At 44.4% G+C, this 16112-nt stretch overlaps 2 protein-coding genes across 2 annotated transcripts; one reads left to right on the forward strand and one right to left on the reverse strand.

Moving 5' to 3' along the window:
* Positions 1 to 1626: 1626 nt before the first annotated feature.
* Positions 1627 to 8366, forward strand: cracd (capping protein inhibiting regulator of actin dynamics; the record flags this gene model as incomplete). Its single annotated transcript, XM_083887699.1, has 7 exons — positions 1627 to 1683; positions 1776 to 1931; positions 2883 to 3086; positions 3170 to 5489; positions 6969 to 7153; positions 7242 to 7401; positions 8206 to 8366. The coding sequence occupies exons 1-7, from the start codon at positions 1642 to 1644 to the stop codon at positions 8364 to 8366; spliced, it is 3228 nt and encodes a 1075-aa protein (XP_083743825.1). The 5' UTR covers positions 1627 to 1641.
* Positions 8367 to 8524: 158 nt separating this feature from the next.
* Positions 8525 to 15881, reverse strand: aasdh (aminoadipate-semialdehyde dehydrogenase). Its single transcript, XM_083887700.1, has 14 exons — positions 15593 to 15881; positions 15397 to 15517; positions 14486 to 14769; positions 14208 to 14400; positions 13764 to 14005; positions 13560 to 13675; positions 13298 to 13470; positions 12567 to 12870; positions 12366 to 12478; positions 11600 to 12287; positions 11351 to 11514; positions 10983 to 11111; positions 10772 to 10903; positions 8525 to 10258 (listed from the first exon to the last, which is right to left on the reverse strand). The coding sequence occupies exons 1-14, from the start codon at positions 15835 to 15837 to the stop codon at positions 9854 to 9856; spliced, it is 3309 nt and encodes a 1102-aa protein (XP_083743826.1). The 5' UTR covers positions 15838 to 15881; the 3' UTR covers positions 8525 to 9853.
* Positions 15882 to 16112: the final 231 nt, after the last annotated feature.

Raw genomic sequence — 16112 nt, forward strand, 5'->3', positions numbered from 1 at the left:
TGTAATTTCATTCAGATTATTTAAACGCATCTTTGCCAAAAAAAAAATAAAAAATGAGACGGGACACATCAGGGTCACGGATCTAACTGTGGAAGTTAGTTTACTGTATCGTTTCCCATAATGCCTCTGTGTTAGTGAAATCCCAAACCAGTTGCTACTTATAGCTCTGAAAGCGATACTGGCAGAGCCCCGAGCACGTCTGTCTGCTCAGTGGTGTAGAGTAGCTTTGTAGCTCTGTAACCTCACCCACTCAGTTTATCCAATGGATGTCCGCACACACACACACACACACTCGCACTCACACTCACACTCACACTCACACCTCAGACACACAACTGGTGAAACACAGACGAAAACAAAACAAATAGACTTATGTAAGAAGACGGAGCTATTCTAAAGAAACACTCTGTATGACTAATGATATCATCACTGACTTTTCACACATCGACGTGAAGATTATGAGAGTTATTGTGTAACTTCCTGGAACTGAGGACGACAGGAAAATGATCAAGCAAAAGTCCAAAGTGAATGACTTAAGTTTTGTTCTTTGCTTCCTCATGAACCAGCACTTTTATTATAGCTTTTATTATATTTATATTGCATATTATAGTTGTTACAGTTATGAGGACTGATGGAATTGGTGCTCTTCCAACATGATTAGCCTATAAATGAGTTATTAGAGAGCAATGATTGTTAAGTCTTCGTAAAATGAATGATTAGAGTTGCACATTTGTGTGGATTTGTGTGTTTTCTCTGCTCTTGTTTCTCAAACACAACAGGAGAGTTGTGTTTGCCAGTTTTCAGTCAGAAATGTACAGATTTGATGCTCTGTTTGTATGCATGTTTTTCCCCCTTTAAATGCAAGTAAGTATAAAGCAAAGAGTCACGTTTTTCTTCTCATTCCATCTGCTATTTCCTATAATCCATCACTTTCATATCTGCACACACACACACTCAAAAACACACCCTCTGCTCTAGCTCAAAGGTGAAATATAAAAGCGAGATATAACACTTGATGATCTCGCAGCTACAGTGGTGATCACCTATTTTCTGATTCTCCTGCAGAAAGAAGACGGCAGGGAAAGTTCCAGCCCTTCAAACGACTGTTTGGGAGGAAGAAGAAGGAGCGACAGGCCAAAGGGGGCTTTGATGGAACACAGCTGAAGACCAGTGTATCTACAGGGGAAGTGTGCAATGGAGTAGTATCTGACGATGAGGAGTCCAATCAAAATCTGAGGTCAGAGTGAAACTGAACTTTATTGACTTATATTGCTGCGGATTCTTTCAAACGTAAACCTCAAGCCTTACAGTCGTCTATGTCCTCAGCCAGTGAAGGTCAAGAAACAACTCTTGTCTCAAGTCTTATCAGATCTTTTCCTTTCGAATTAAAGCCTTAAACCAAAGTCTCTTAGGTGAGGCTCTGCAGTCGATGTTGATTCACGCCTTTTGTTGATATGCTCACACTGGTATATGAAGAGCACGTTGACGCCGAGCGCTCATGCTAATTTAATGACTGACTGACTGAAGACATTCTTTTTTTTCTTCTGCAGGGAGTTGAATCCCATCGGATCTCGCGCTCTCTCACACGACAGCATCTTTATCCCAGAAGAGCCGGCGACGGAGCCCATCCTGGATTGCAGCATGTCGCAGGAAAACGTCTCGGATAAAGTACGGAATCTGCAGGTGGGCCCTGTAGAGATGCTAGCCTCGGTCGTACCCATCGGTTCAGTGCCCTTTGTGCGTCGTTAATATTTGACTCTTTGTTGACCGCGCAGAAGCAGATCGCACAAGGTATAAAGTTTGGCCAGAGGCCGCCTTCACTGAGGAGGAGCGAGGGAGATGAGGGAAGTTCAGATGAGGAGGAGGTTCCCAGGAGCCCGCTGAAGGTGCTGGCCCAGGTAGAAACGGAGCCGGCAAAAACAGAACCACAGGTAATGACTCGTCATCACAATCAGTAGATTTTGGTGCCATTTTTAAAAGTATGTGCTATACTGCACATGTGAAGGCTTTAGTGGCAGGGAACTGCACGAGGTGTGATTAATAACCTTAAACCAGGGGTCTCAAACTCAAATGACCTGGGGGCCAATGCGCATCTATTGTGGTCAAGAGGGGGCCGGCCAACAAAAAGTGGGAAAAAAAACAACGATATCATGTATCATGATATCACACATATACTTAATAATACTATTTATGATGCAAAATGAATGTATTAATATCAAAAACAGACATTTATTTTAATTACATAAATAATAGTGTGGACAACTGTAATTAAAATTCGTACCAGGAGCCGTTTCAGCCACTGCCATTTGTGGCTCTGGCCCTAACAAGTGTATCTATATATGTAACGGAATGTTGTATATGATACATTATATCATATATTATAATTATTCATTATAACATGATATTAAGTGGGGGTCTGCATGTAATCGATTGAGGGGCCGCATGTGGCCCCCGGTCCGCCAGTTTGAGACCCCTGCCTTAAATGATACAACTGTGCTGTTAGACGTGAGCTCAGCTTTGGTGCCATATTTGTTGGTCAGTGTCTGGAATGCAAAAATACCATTGATTCTGGTTCTGATCATCATTGTATGAACAAAATATTCAATTAATGTGTACTCATAAAAAAGAGTAAATAAAAAAAAAAGCTCACACAAGGTAATAACATGCACCTAAAAACAGCTAAAATAAATTAAAAAACATTCAAAAAATGGAAATGGAAATTTCTTAAATGGAAATAACATCAACAACTTAAATAGTGTCAAAAGCCAATGAAAAGAGGTGAACTTGTATTGCTTCAATAAAGCATGTAAAGCATTTTGGGGGAACAGGGGTTGTTTTTAAATGTGTTACATTTGACCTTGACTCTTATTTTGAAAAACCAGGCACAAGGGTCCCACGCTCACAGCACCCCAGTGAAGTCCCCAAGATCCAAACGAGTTCTTCCACCCACTGGTACGATTGAGTCCATCAATCTGGACGCTGTCCCGCAGGCCGCTCCTCGCTTGGACAACGCTGCTGCTAAGCATAAACTCTCTGTCAAACCAAAAAACCAGAGAATCTCCCGCAAACACAGACGATTCACGCAGGTGAGTCAGAGCTACGATGTTCATCAATTCAATTCTTTTGTTGTGTCTAATCCTTTAAAAAAAATGATGTTTCATGTTGCTAGGACCTCCAAGAGGTCTCCATCCCCGGCATGGTCCAAGAGGACTATGAGACAGCTGGGGTCTCTGGTGATGACCAGCGCAGGGCGTCTGTGGACTCCTTACTAAGCTTCAAGAAGCAGAGGCTCCATGAGGAGGAAAGACAGGAGGCAAGGAGGAGGAAGGAGCTGGAAGAGCAGAGGCTCAGAGAGGAGGACAACGAGAGGAGGAAAAGGGCAGAGGAGATGAGGCTGCGCGAGCTGGAGGAGGAGAAGGAGAGGTGTCGCAAACAGAAGGAGGAGGAAGAGAGGCTGATTCGAGAGGAGGCAGAGAGAAAGAAGCGAGAGGAGGAGGAGCGGAGGATTAGAGAAGAGGAAGAGAGGATGCAGAGGGAGGAAGAGGCAAGGAGGGTGCGGGAAGAGGAGGAACGTCTGCAACGTGAGGAGGAGGAGGAGGCGAGAAGGCATCTGGAGGAGCAGAGGAGGAAAGAGGAGGAGGAAAGGAGCAAACGAGAGGAGAAAGAAAAGGCCGAAAGGAAGAGGAAGCTGAAAGAAGAAGAGGAGGAAAGAAAGAGGAAAGAGGAAGAGATAGAGGAAAAGAAAAAAATGGAAGCAGAGGAGAGGAGGAGGAAGGAGGAGGAGCAGAGGAGATTATTAGAGGACGCTGATGGAGCTTCAGATCCAACGGAGAGGAAGAGGAGAGCAGAGGAGCTGCGATGGAGGGAGATGGAGGAAAGACAGAGACCTTTCTCTTTCAAGGTTTCCTCTGGAGAAAACCAGATTTTGTTCCAGAAAGTCAACCTCACGCCTGTTACGCCAGTTTCCAGCCACCAGACAGGAGCTGCACCTGAGCAGAGAGAGGGAGTGAAGGCTTCTCCCCCTGAAGGAGCAGACTCCTCCCCCAACCTGCCAGCATCACCATATGTCCCTCACACCGCCATCTTAGTGACAGGTGCCCAGCTCTGTGGGACAGCTGTCAATCTAGACCAGATCAAAGACTCTGCATGTAAGTCTCTGCTGGGTCTGGGAGAAGACCGGAAGGCCCAGGGAACTCCGCCATCCAAGGGCAAAACTTCACCAGACCGCAAGTCTGGCAAAACCAAATCCCTCACTGAGGCTGTGCTCTCCACAGACAAGGCCAGTGCAGCTGTCCTGGCAGAGTGGGCAAGCATCCGATCAAAGATATTCAAGGGGGTAGAAGATGGGAAGTATGATGACAGCCAAGATGCTAACAGGAAGCAGCCTCAGCCTCAGCCTCAGCCGAGCAGCGACGACCAGCCTGCGTTCTCCCACACAAACCTCAGGAAGACCATGTCGGCCAGCGCCAAGTTCTCCATCACTCCTGCGAAGAAGAAGTTTGGGGATTCAAACAGGAACTCTGAGGTGTTCAGCGCAGCAGACAAGGAAGTGGGAGAGGAGACGACTCCATCTGACAGCCTTACTGCAGTCTCGCCTACTACGCCTAAACCTCAGAACAGGACAAGTAAAAGTGTTCGCATTGTCGAGAGAGGGTCAGAGGAATGTATGTTTGCCAAAGACCTCCCCTCCTTTTTGGTACCAAGCCCCGGAGCCAAATTTGACGGTGCAGAAGTGAAGAGCAGAGCTCAGAATGTGACCGAGGCATCAGAAAGTAGAGAGGATGGAGAGGAGCAGGGCCCAGATGGTGAGGACGCGCCCTCACCTTTTGGCATAAAACTGAGGAGGACTAACTACTCCCTGCGGTTTCACAGTGAACAGTCCACTGAGAAAAGGAAGAAGCGCTACAGTGACGGGGACAGCTTTGATGGCGTCCCTTCACCGCTCACCCCCGTCGATCCAGACTTGGATACTTCCTCTACGTCCTCCGTCTTTTCTGACAAATCGAGTCCTGGTTCACCGCAGAAAGAAGGTGCAGTCGGCAAGTACTTGCATGCATCCGCCTCTCCCGGCGGCCCTCGGGCTAAACTGGGAAAGTCTCCTAGCCCCACCTTGCACAGCGAAGGCGAGAAAGTGGTTTCAAAACCGCCGCTCTACCGAAGACCGACCGCGTCACCCAAATCGGCGGGATCGGTCCCAACGCCTCCTCCGTCTCCGCTGCCTAAACTAGTTCATGGGACGTCCAGTGACGCCGCGGTCCAGAGAACAGGGTGTGGAGATTCATCCAGCCAGGAGCAGACGCGCCGCAGCGAGGAACCTTCAGCAGCAGCAACAGCAGCAGCAGCAGCAGCAGCAGTCCACCTGCACCAGAGCAGTCCAGTCCAGATCCAAGGAGAAGGGGAGGAGCCCAAGGAGAAGAGGTCGTTCTTCCCCTCCATTAACATTCCCTGGAGAGAGAAGGTGGACAGAAAGACGGAGCTCATCAGGAAAGGTCAGTGTGACTTTATGCAGGGAATGTGCAGTTAAAGCAGTTGTTTTACATCATTTTAACTGCTGTTTGTCTGTATGTTGTAACTGTAACTGTGTAACTTTGAACCTTTTAACCCTTGAAAATTAGGTTTTTAATCTCAGTGGGACTTTCCTGGTAAAATAAAGGCTAAATGGTAAAGGTAACACCAGTGGTACACAAGCTTCTGCTGGTGGTACATGGAGGAAAATCAGAAATATTGTTCTATACATGTGATCTAAGTCGAGTCGAATTTAGAGCATATTGAAGTGAAAATTTAACAAATTCCAAAATGACATAACAATAGTTAGACCTTATCTCTCGCTCCATCTTAGTCAAGTGTATGCGAGGAAGAGGAGGATGATGAGAGAGAATATTGTCTTTTTGGGATTAAATCTGCCTCCTGTGAAAAGTTCATAGCTGACGTTGCTCGGCCCTTTTTACACCACTGTATTTTACAGTTGGCAATAATGGTGTTACTTTAAGAGCTCCGTGTTTTCTCAGGTGGTTCTTGGTCTAAGACGTTTGAGAAGCACTGGTTTAAAGTACAAACAGTACATCTACAGAGACTTTCATACAGAAAAATAAACCTCAGGCAAAACTTAGCTCATAGAGCAACATTTACTTTGAGATGTAACCAAAGGTTAGTTTGAAATATTTCAAAATTTTTATTCATACCGACTTATTCTTAGCAGTTGTATGAATCGGTCAGTTTTAGACTTTTTTATTTTAGAAAAGTTCTATTTAACTGTTCGTCCAGTGCATTTATTAAAGAGGCATTTTCACCCTGACTCTGGGAATGTAACTCTGGAACCCTTTAACACCTAACCCTCAAAAAGAACCCTCTTTTTTGTTTTTCTTATTTTAACCAGAAAAGGACCAGAAAATGTCCTGTAACTAAACGCTTTTGTCCAATGACGAAAAACAAAAAGGTTTATTTGGAAAAACACTGCAGTTGTAAATGAACAACAGATTTTGCATGTTAAATTTGAAATTGGAACAGTATGAAACATATTTACAATTAGATTTTTTTTGAGTGTTTGTCTCTCAATGTGCAAAAACAAGCCAAAAAATGGAAACTATGTACAGGTGTACACTCTCTCCTCTCTGGTGACAAAGACACTGATTCTCCGGTTTCCTGAAACAGCACATGTGAAATAACCGTAATAACCACACATTGGCTTTGAAGTGCAACTTCTCAGCTTTCACAAACCGCTGGAATTTTTCCGATTCATTACAGAAATGCAGAGTGCGCTTGCACAAAAACGTGTTGTCTGCGATATGCACAGTGTTAAAGGGTTAAGGGATTTCTCAATCCCCCATCTAAACAGCAGAATATTAATATAGGCTTTCAAAATGTGAACCTTTCCTTCAGTTTATGAAAGCTTTGTCTTCTATAGTAAATCAGATTACATCATGAAGAAGTTGTAAACTGGAAACATTATTTCTGTCGTTCCTCTGCAGATAAACCGTCCCTACAGAGCAGACACTCACTGGACAGTGCAAAGGTCCAGGAGAAAGAGTCAGGACCCTTATGGATCACCCTGGCTTTGCAGAAGCAGAAGGGCTTCAGGGAGCAGCAGCAGAATCGAGACGACCGTCGTGGTCAAAGAGAGGCTAAACTGGCCGAAAAACAGACAAGAGATAGCGTATGTGTGATCTTTCTAAGGTTGTATTCTTCTTGTCTCCCGAACGTTTCTTCCTCCCTCTAAAATAATCACAAATCTCTGTTTGCAGGTCACACTGGTGAGTCCCACAGAGAGCAAAGGCAGTGGAAGCATCAGTCCCTCCAAACCTCAGACACCAGAGGAGCCCAAGAGACCCGACAGCCTCCTGGGACGACTGGAGCGCAAAGAACAGCTGAAAAAGGCCAACACTTTACCCAGCTCTGTCACTGGTAAGAAAACCTGCACGTGCAACAGCAAAGCAAATATACTGCTGATAATCAGCCATTGGTGTAACAGTTAAAAAGCTCTACTTTCATTTGGTCAGTGACATTGGTCTCACAGTGTCACGGGTCTGACAATAATCTATAAGCAACTGTTGGCACAAACCTCTCTGTTTTTGAGGTGAAGCTGTTTGTTTGTCAGTGAATAAAAGTCCCTCCTGACCAACGAGAGCTGCAACTAACAATTATTTTCGTAATCGATTTCGTAATCTGTCGTAATCTGTCGTAATCTGTCATAATCTGAAACTGTTAAATAAAGCAGATCGGTGTTTGTCAAACCATTCGAGTATAAATATTGAGCTTCAATTATGTTCCGGTGTAATATCTGTAATATCACACAGAGCATGTTAACGTGGTTATCTGGGAGATCATGGTGATGTGGGGATTTCACTATTAATCTGCCCACTCTCATCACTAAGGGTTATATTGTTGTAATGTCAGCCATTATTCCCATCAAGCCATAGTGATTGTGCAAAAACATAGTGGATTACATCATTTAGAATATTCTGTGCTGATTGAGACGGACTTCGGACAGAAGGTTGTTGAAGAAAAAAACATGTTTGTAAGACAGACACCATGACCTCAAACTTTGACGGCCCAAATCTAAGCAGTGAATTTGAGCAAAATTAACATGTTGTTCCATATTTAAAGTGATTCTATATATATATTTTTTTAATTGTAACGTGACCTTGACCTTTAACCACCAAGTCTTTTTGCCACATTTGAAGATCAACTGTGCTTTGTTTTTTTCAGTTGAGATTGCAGACTCTACACCATCGCCACCTGCTGTCAAGGAGGTGTCAAAGCGCTTCCCCTCCAGCGACTCTGGCCAGGTGTCCACAGAGCCTGCGTGGCTGGCTCTGGCCAAAAGAAAGGCCAAAGCCTGGAGCGATTGTCCTCAGATCATTAAATAACACCCGTGAGCGAGCTTCACATTGGGCTCTGGCCTGGATGGAGACTTGTACGCTGTCCACAGACGGACGATGATCTCCTTTCCTCTCTCCAGATTACTTCTATCACCACGAAAAACAAAACCTGACAAGTAAAAAGCCCTGCGTCACCTGTTCACCACACACAAACTGGCTGGTGCTCCCATGATGCTCAAGCGCGCTTCACATTGAAATAATCCAGTGCTTGTGCACAGATATATTTAAACAGCTGTTGCGAGCATGCGCACATTGTATACAGAGTCCTCAGCAGCCAATCACAACCATGACTGGCCATTGCGATAGCCAACTCCAATTACCTTTTTTTTTTTTTTTTTTTCTATTATTTTTTATTTTATTTTTGTAGGCGACTGTGTCACCGTGGTTGTAAATAAATCATGCACTAAACACAGGAGAGGTGGCGCTCTGGCACACGGCAGTGTTTAATCTACAGTGGGAAACTGTCTGAATCGTGTTTTAAGGGCTACCAGTAATAATAATAATAACAACTCAACATGATCGTGCTTCGTGGAAAGCTGATGAAGTGTCACAGACACTTGTTGGTGACGTGTATGTGAAGCTGCGGATTTATCTGTGTTTAAAAAACAAAACTGTATCTCTTCACTGAGCCTGACATGTACAAAGAAAGCCTTCTTTTCTTTTTCTTTTTTACTCGTACTGGGAACCCAAGCGTTAACAATTCTCACTGTGTCCGTGATTACTGTGACCGCCGTCGAAGAAGCTATTGTACAAATTTAATTTTTTTTTGCCATTATAGAGTAACAAAATGTCATAATCACATGGTGGGTGCACCTAAACACAGCACTGAAGACCACAAGTGTTACTGGGCATTGTTTTTTGTTTTTTTTAGTGAGTCGCACACTTTCCTCACAGCCGTGTCATCACGCAGTACCTTGGATTTGTTTGCTATGCTATTATTGGACATGGAACACGACGACGCCTGCTTGCTGTAAACATATGATTCTCGTAGCTGTCCTCCTGTGACACTCCTGTTTGTAGGCTCGATGCCACCACTTCCTTGTAAATGTGATATGACCTTACATGATGTAAAAAAAACAACAAAAAAAAACAACCTCCAGCATTATTCTCATGTCCTGCCACTCACTAATGCTCTGTACATGTGTGTAAGTATGTACTGTATGTTCAATCGAAGGCGTTGTTACCCAAGCTTCGGTCAGACAGAGAACTCCCACGGCTGAGTCACTTTTGTTATTTGGTTTCTAACTTGCACAGCCGTGCACAATAGTGTAGTGTACGCAGTGTTATATGTCACGAAAATGTTTGTTATTATTTGCACTTTTTTTTTTGTCCCACTTAGAGGTATTCATGGAAAATTATTCAAGAAAAATGTTATGAATAATGTAAATTAAATACTGATGTCTGAACCGCAGGGTTGTTGCCTCATTATTTCTCTAGTTCTCCAACTCAGTTCTCCAAATCAGCATAATCAGCATTTAATCCCTGTGTGCTTCCTCTTTTACAGTCAGCTTTAAACAGTACGCATAGTCATTGCGACACCCGACGACGACAAACTCTCCGTGCGACACCAGGGACGAAAACAGCTCCCCGGGCAGCGTGTGTGACGCCAGCATTCGTCCATTCTCGCCGTCCAGGATCCAGACTTTGCCGTCAGTGGAGGCCACGCCCACCAGGAACCCCCTCCTGCCCGCGACGGCACCGTTGAACACACACGGCGTGGAGTACACCTTGCCCGACGTCTGGAAAGTCCAAACTAAAGCTCCGTCGGCGGAGTTCAAACAGTACAGCCGACCGTCGTGTGAGCCGCACAGAAGCCTCCGCTGGTCCGGGGTGAAACATGGAGACGAGAATACGGGTCCCTTTGTTGGAAACTGCCACACCTAAAGAAAAACAGGTGACATTTGACTGTAGTCTATTATAATTTAACATAAACTGTACGTGTATCATCATATTATTCATATCCTCATCTTCATGGTCCCAGACTCTAGCACAAGAGCAGCAGCTGTTTGTCCTCTACATTGACATGAGCTGTAGCTGTACGAGAGTGAAGGGTAAGCCGGATTATATGCACTTGCTTGATGGTACATTAAACATACTATAGGGAGAGATTAAATAGAGAATGGTCACTATATAAGTAAGTCTAGTATTGCTTTTATATATTTAAGCTTGCTCTATAAAGGTGACCTCAACAAGGTCTTATTTTTAAGAGATATTGTAAAATATGTTAAATATTTTTTATTAATGTAAAAAAGAAAATGTATCTACCTCATTATAATGCAAAATAATCATGAAGTCCACACTTGTCACATTCTGCTTTTACTTTCATTCAGGTGGTTCATCCTGAGACTGAAACACAACACAACTATAACTACACGAGTCTGACCACTTCTCACCACTTTCCCCGTGTCGCTGTAGCAGCAGATGTTTCCATCCACAGAGCCGATCACGACGAGACCGGGGCAGCCGTTCGGCGAGGAGAAGAACGGGACGTCCCTCCTGTCCGACCAAAGTACGTCTCCGTTGTCCTTTGGACAGAGAAACAAAATGACAAATTTAACCCATGACACCACATTCAATAAAAAAAATATGCTTTTCTTCACTCACAGGGTTGAGACAGAGGAGGTGACCGCCCAGTGACGCCACATACAGCTGTCTGCTGAGAGTGCACTGGAGGTAAGGAGAGGAAAACACCGCGCCACCACCGCAGTGACGCTTCCAAACACACCGCCGCAGCTGAAACACACAAAAGATACAAGAGACATAAAACATCCACCCATCCATTACTCACACACACTTGTCCTTGAGAGTCCTTCTAAGGACTCTCATTGACTTATATTCATTTGGACAGCCTAAATAAAGCAACCAGTTCCTCAGGAATGAGTCTCATTAGAACCAGGTTTTGACCTCCATTGTCTTATATCTTAGATATCATGTTATCTACCTTTGTATTCCTTCGTGTCAAACTCACTAACCTTTGGGTCCAGGGCGTAAACGTGCCCGTCGTGTGATCCCACTATAACCAGACCTGTGTGTTGATCCACAGCAGGACAGCTCTTCACAGCGTCTCCCGTCTCAAATATCCACCTCGTCTTTCCAGATTCAGCACACAAGAAATACACACAGCCGTCATAGCAGCCTAGGAAATGAAAAATAAGGGTCATAATAACCTCACAGTTCAGTGGGTATCAAAATAAGATGCGTGGAGAGTGGAGAAAACTGACCTACAATCACCAACGTCCCACAGTGAGACACAGCAGCCGACGCCTCGATTCTGTCACCAAGAACTCGCTCCCAAAGGAGGTTCCCCGTGTCCAGGTCTAAAGCCTGGATCCTGTGAGAGTGTGAGCCGATGAACACGCTTGTTTTAGACACATCTGACAACCGATGTGTTCTTTCATGGACCAGAAGCACTGGGGAGGCGTCCACACATCTGCCCGTGTCTGAGGACCAGCTCAGACGTAAACTGAGAATATCGTCTTTCTGTTTTTGACTGGAATGTTTTTCTGTGACTGCATCCGCCAGCAAGTTTGATCTTTGATTCCTGGCGTTCATTTCTATAGCCTCTCCTCCTCGTCTTATAACTTTAAAAGCCCGTTTCTCCTCCTGAGGCTCTTTGCGTTCCCTCTTTGCGAGAACAATAGCAGGAGCCTCATCGTGAGGTCGTTTCTTGTCCTCGGGAAGCGATGACGTGCCGGTCTGGAGTGGCTGCGTCAGTGTTACTCTGGCAACGTGGTGCAGGAGGTCGGCGAAGGTCTTGCCGAGGATAACCTCCACAAGTTCTGGTGAGGTGACTCCCACAGTGGTCAGGATATCTTCACAGAGGTGCAACGCCTTCAGAGAATCGCCACCACTTAACAGGAAGTTGGATTCCTCATCAATGATCACATCCTCAGCAAAACCCAACGTATTCTGTTAACAGATCACAAGGTTGTGTTCTTCGTGTGCAGAAAAAAGACATTTCTTTATGTCATTAAATGATGTGAATACCTGCCACAACGACCAGAGAGTTTGCTTTAGTTTGCCGACGTCTTCCTGTGGAGACTTTAAACATCGTCTTTGTCTTTCGTATATTGTCCTCAGAGCCTCCATGTCCACTTTACCTGCAGGGAAACAAATGTTAGAATTCCTGAAATGCTGAATAATCGAGGTGTTGCGTCTCTTCCGCAGTGACGTGTGCCCAGTACTCACCATGAGGAGTCAGACATAAGGCTGGGACCAGCACCAGTGCGTCAGGAACGCTGTAAGACGGCAGCATCAGAGACAACTGGTTCAAGATCAGGCTGCTCGGATCTCCCTCTGCACCAAGAGAATGCAGGTCTTCTTGATGCTGAACCAAAGTTGAGGGAGATTGTTCCACATGTTGCTGCGCTGACGGAAGAGGAGAAGCTGCTTTCTGGTCTCCAGATGTGGACACCACAACAAAGGCAAGCAGTCGAATGCCTTCATACAAACCCACAGCACAGGCCTCCACCTGGGGCAGACTCTGTATGAGCTGAGGGAGGCGAAATATAAACGTAAATACTTCTACTATATAGAAAAAGTCATAGAAATAGTAAACATTGTATTATTTTAGATCGATGATGCTTTGCTGTCGCTAGAAAGCAGGAAATAATTAGATATTTCTGAATGTTTTTCTTAGTTAAAAGATTCATTTTGATCCATTTATTGTTCCACACTTTTATTTTGAAATGATATGAAATATGACCACAAATATTATTATTTTGTTGGCTTTAATCCACAAAATAACTTACCTCATAGCTAATAATTATCATTAATGAACACTGAGCAGCTAAAAAAAAACATATTGGTACATAACACAACTGTAAATTCTTGTTTTTCTTGTAAGGGTACTACTTCATAACACAATATTTACTATTTATGTGCAGTCTATGGATACTATATACAGACAAACACCTTACCTGCTGTAAATTGTCCAAGTTCACCCGTTTTCCATGACGTTTTATCAGCCTGTCTCTCCGTCCCAGGTAGTAAAGCTGTGTATCTTGAACAACCACCCAGTCTCCAGTCGCTCTCATTGTCCCCGGAATAACAACGTCTTCGTCATCCAGGAGACACACTCTGTCTTTTCCACCTGCAAATAAAAATCATATGCGTTTCATTTCCCTGAAAAAAGATCAGCATGCATGTACTGCAAGTGTGTGTCAGTGAAATCTTTCTCACCGATGAACACCTGTCCTTCGCCCTCAGTCACAACGCGGCCATGTTCATCTCTGACTTCCACCACCGTGTCCATCAAAGGAGACCCAAGTGGCACCGAGGACGCCGTGCTCGACGCTCTGTCATGTTAAATAAATAAAGTAGGTGCTGACTGATGGAAACATCTACCTGTTGATTTAATCAATAATGTCTTACAGGAACACTCACAGGGGTTTGGACTGCAGCAGAGACGGTGGTATTTCATAGCAGCAGGCCCAGCATGACACCTCAGTAATGCCATAGATGTTGAAGACGTGGGTGCTGTTGTCTTTGTGCCTCCAGCTGCTCAGCAGAGCTGGTGAGGGACACGACTCTCCACCCAGAGCCAGCACCCGCAGCGAGGAGCCAGAAGACAACACCTCCTGTTTTAGGATACGGCGCCCGAAGCGACAGAGCAGAGTCGGTGTGACCTGTGGAAACAAAAACAGACTTACAGACCTTACAGACTCAAAACCAATGTTTCCCAAACTTCTTATGTGAAGACACAATTTTAAAGAATGTTTGTGTACATTATATAACATTTCTGAATATCTTTATGCCATTCTTTAACACCCTAATTGTAGATGTTTGAAGTGAATTACAACCCATGCATAATCTCCAGACTTATCTTACCTGAAGGACTGTCGTCTTGTGATCCTTAAACAGCACCTGAGCCAGTCGACTGGGTATTTTCTTGTTAATAGAGGGGGTAATGAGGAGCTGTGCCCCGGACGATAAGGCCAGGAATATATCCACCACAGAAGGGTCAAATGTTAAGGGCGAAGCCAGGAAAACCACGTCATCTGCATTCATCTGAAACAACGACCTTAGGGACGGGCATTTCTATTAATTAAAGGAAGGATCATGAGTTATGATCCCCAGCAAGTTCACAGAGGACTATAGTTACTGACCTCAGATGCAGAATATTGGGGAGAATACACTTGTGCGGCACCCTAACGATCTTTGGAAGGCCAGTGGTTCCAGAAGTGTGCAACACATACGCCAAGTCCTTGTGCCCCGAGTCCTGATCCACCACAGCTGCATCACAGAGATCGGCCCCTTCCACAGTTTGTGGCGTTTCTGCTTTGAGCTTATTGGCCGACAGCAGCTCGACCCGAACCAAGGTTAATTTAAACTTGGGCAACACCACACACACCTCCACAGATACATGTTTGTTAACAGCAGTCCGGAAATGCTTGATGGGCGAGACAAGGAAATTTAATGTAAATATTCATACAGAGCACACAATCGTTTTTGTAATGTGAAAAATGTAAATGGTTCCTTAATAACCACAAATCGGTGTGGCCCTGGTTTTATAGAGATTTCCTGCATAAAATCTGGTTGTAACATGTTTATTATCTGAACTCGTACTGTGCTCTCAGTATGTGTGACTATATAGTTAACCTTGCAGAAGTAGTTCGACTTGCAAACGCAATATCCGAGTGCGTTAATTTCCGAATTTGAGATATTCCATTTTGTAATATTTAAATCGGACAGAAGTTTACATGTTTTTTTTAAAAGTCCAGTTTTAGTTAGATTAACACAGAAACCTGCAACCAAGACATATTATTGCAGCATGGGAGGACTTAACTGGATCTGGGTTTGATCTAAAGTTACACACTGTAGCTTTAGCTTAAGTGGTAGATCTAAGTTAACAGGGTTGGGAAAACCAGGTGCTGTTCAAGAGAGCATTTATACCAATGATGAAAACTACTTTTATACATGCATAATATGCATGTATAAAAATGCATGTACAAATGTCAAATGAAACATATTATGTTTCATTTGACATTTGTATTTAAAATATGATGAAGTGTTAAACCTGCAGGAGGTCGGTTTTCACAGCACAGTACTTCAGGCCACAGTGGTTCATGACTCTGGCAGAGAGAAGTCCTGGAGCTTCCAGGTCCAAAGGGACATAAGCAGCAGGAGACTGGAGGATTCTGATAACAACAACCATCGATTATATGACGTAGTAATCTCAAACTTACACACACACAGGGCAATGGTGAACTCACCCCAGGATCCACACTGGTATATACAGGTCATCACAACAATACAGCCCTATAACGCCGTTACTGTGAGTGCAGTGCAGCTGCAGAATATGCGACAGTTCCTCGGCCAGTTGAAGCAGATCTCTGTAGAGAAGAGACACCGGGCTGTCTGTGTCTGACAGCGAGCGGCTGTCGTACGTCACAGCTCTCCGGTCGGGGTGCACGGAGGCGGCGGCGGATACAAGCTCCTGCAGAGTCTGTGCCGCCATACTGAGCGGTTAGTCTGTGTCAAAAGCCTCATGGAGTACCAAAACCGGCCAGTAACTTGATAAAACACATGTTCAAATGTTGCTATTCAGTCCAGGGGGAGGAGTTTTGTTTACATCCGGACTTCTGCACATCCGGTTTAGAACAGATCCCTGAAAATGTCAAAATAAAAGTACCTGTTCCTGTAATTTTCAGAATAAAAGACACCGTGGATATAGCATAAAGAGGAGACTGATTGGTGACATACAACACACCTGCTCATCTTCACGCAGGTGTT

The sequence above is a fragment of the Microchirus variegatus genome, assembly GCF_963457635.1.
Source record: "Microchirus variegatus genome assembly, chromosome: 4".
Taxonomy (NCBI): Eukaryota; Metazoa; Chordata; class Actinopteri; order Pleuronectiformes; family Soleidae; genus Microchirus; species Microchirus variegatus.

Excerpts from the sequence above, each read along its gene's own strand:
- aasdh (XM_083887700.1), bottom strand. The coding sequence starts at position 15,837 with ATGGCGGCACAGACTCTGCAGGAGCTTGTATCCGCCGCCGCCTCCGTG. Across the intron at positions 15,518-15,592 it reads ATACCAGTGTGGATCCTGGG|AATCCTCCAGTCTCCTGCTG; the intron begins GTGAGTTCACCA and ends TGTTGTTATCAG. Across the intron at positions 14,770-15,396 it reads TGAAAACCGACCTCCTGCAG|CATTTCCGGACTGCTGTTAA; the intron begins GTTTAACACTTC and ends TCGCCCATCAAG.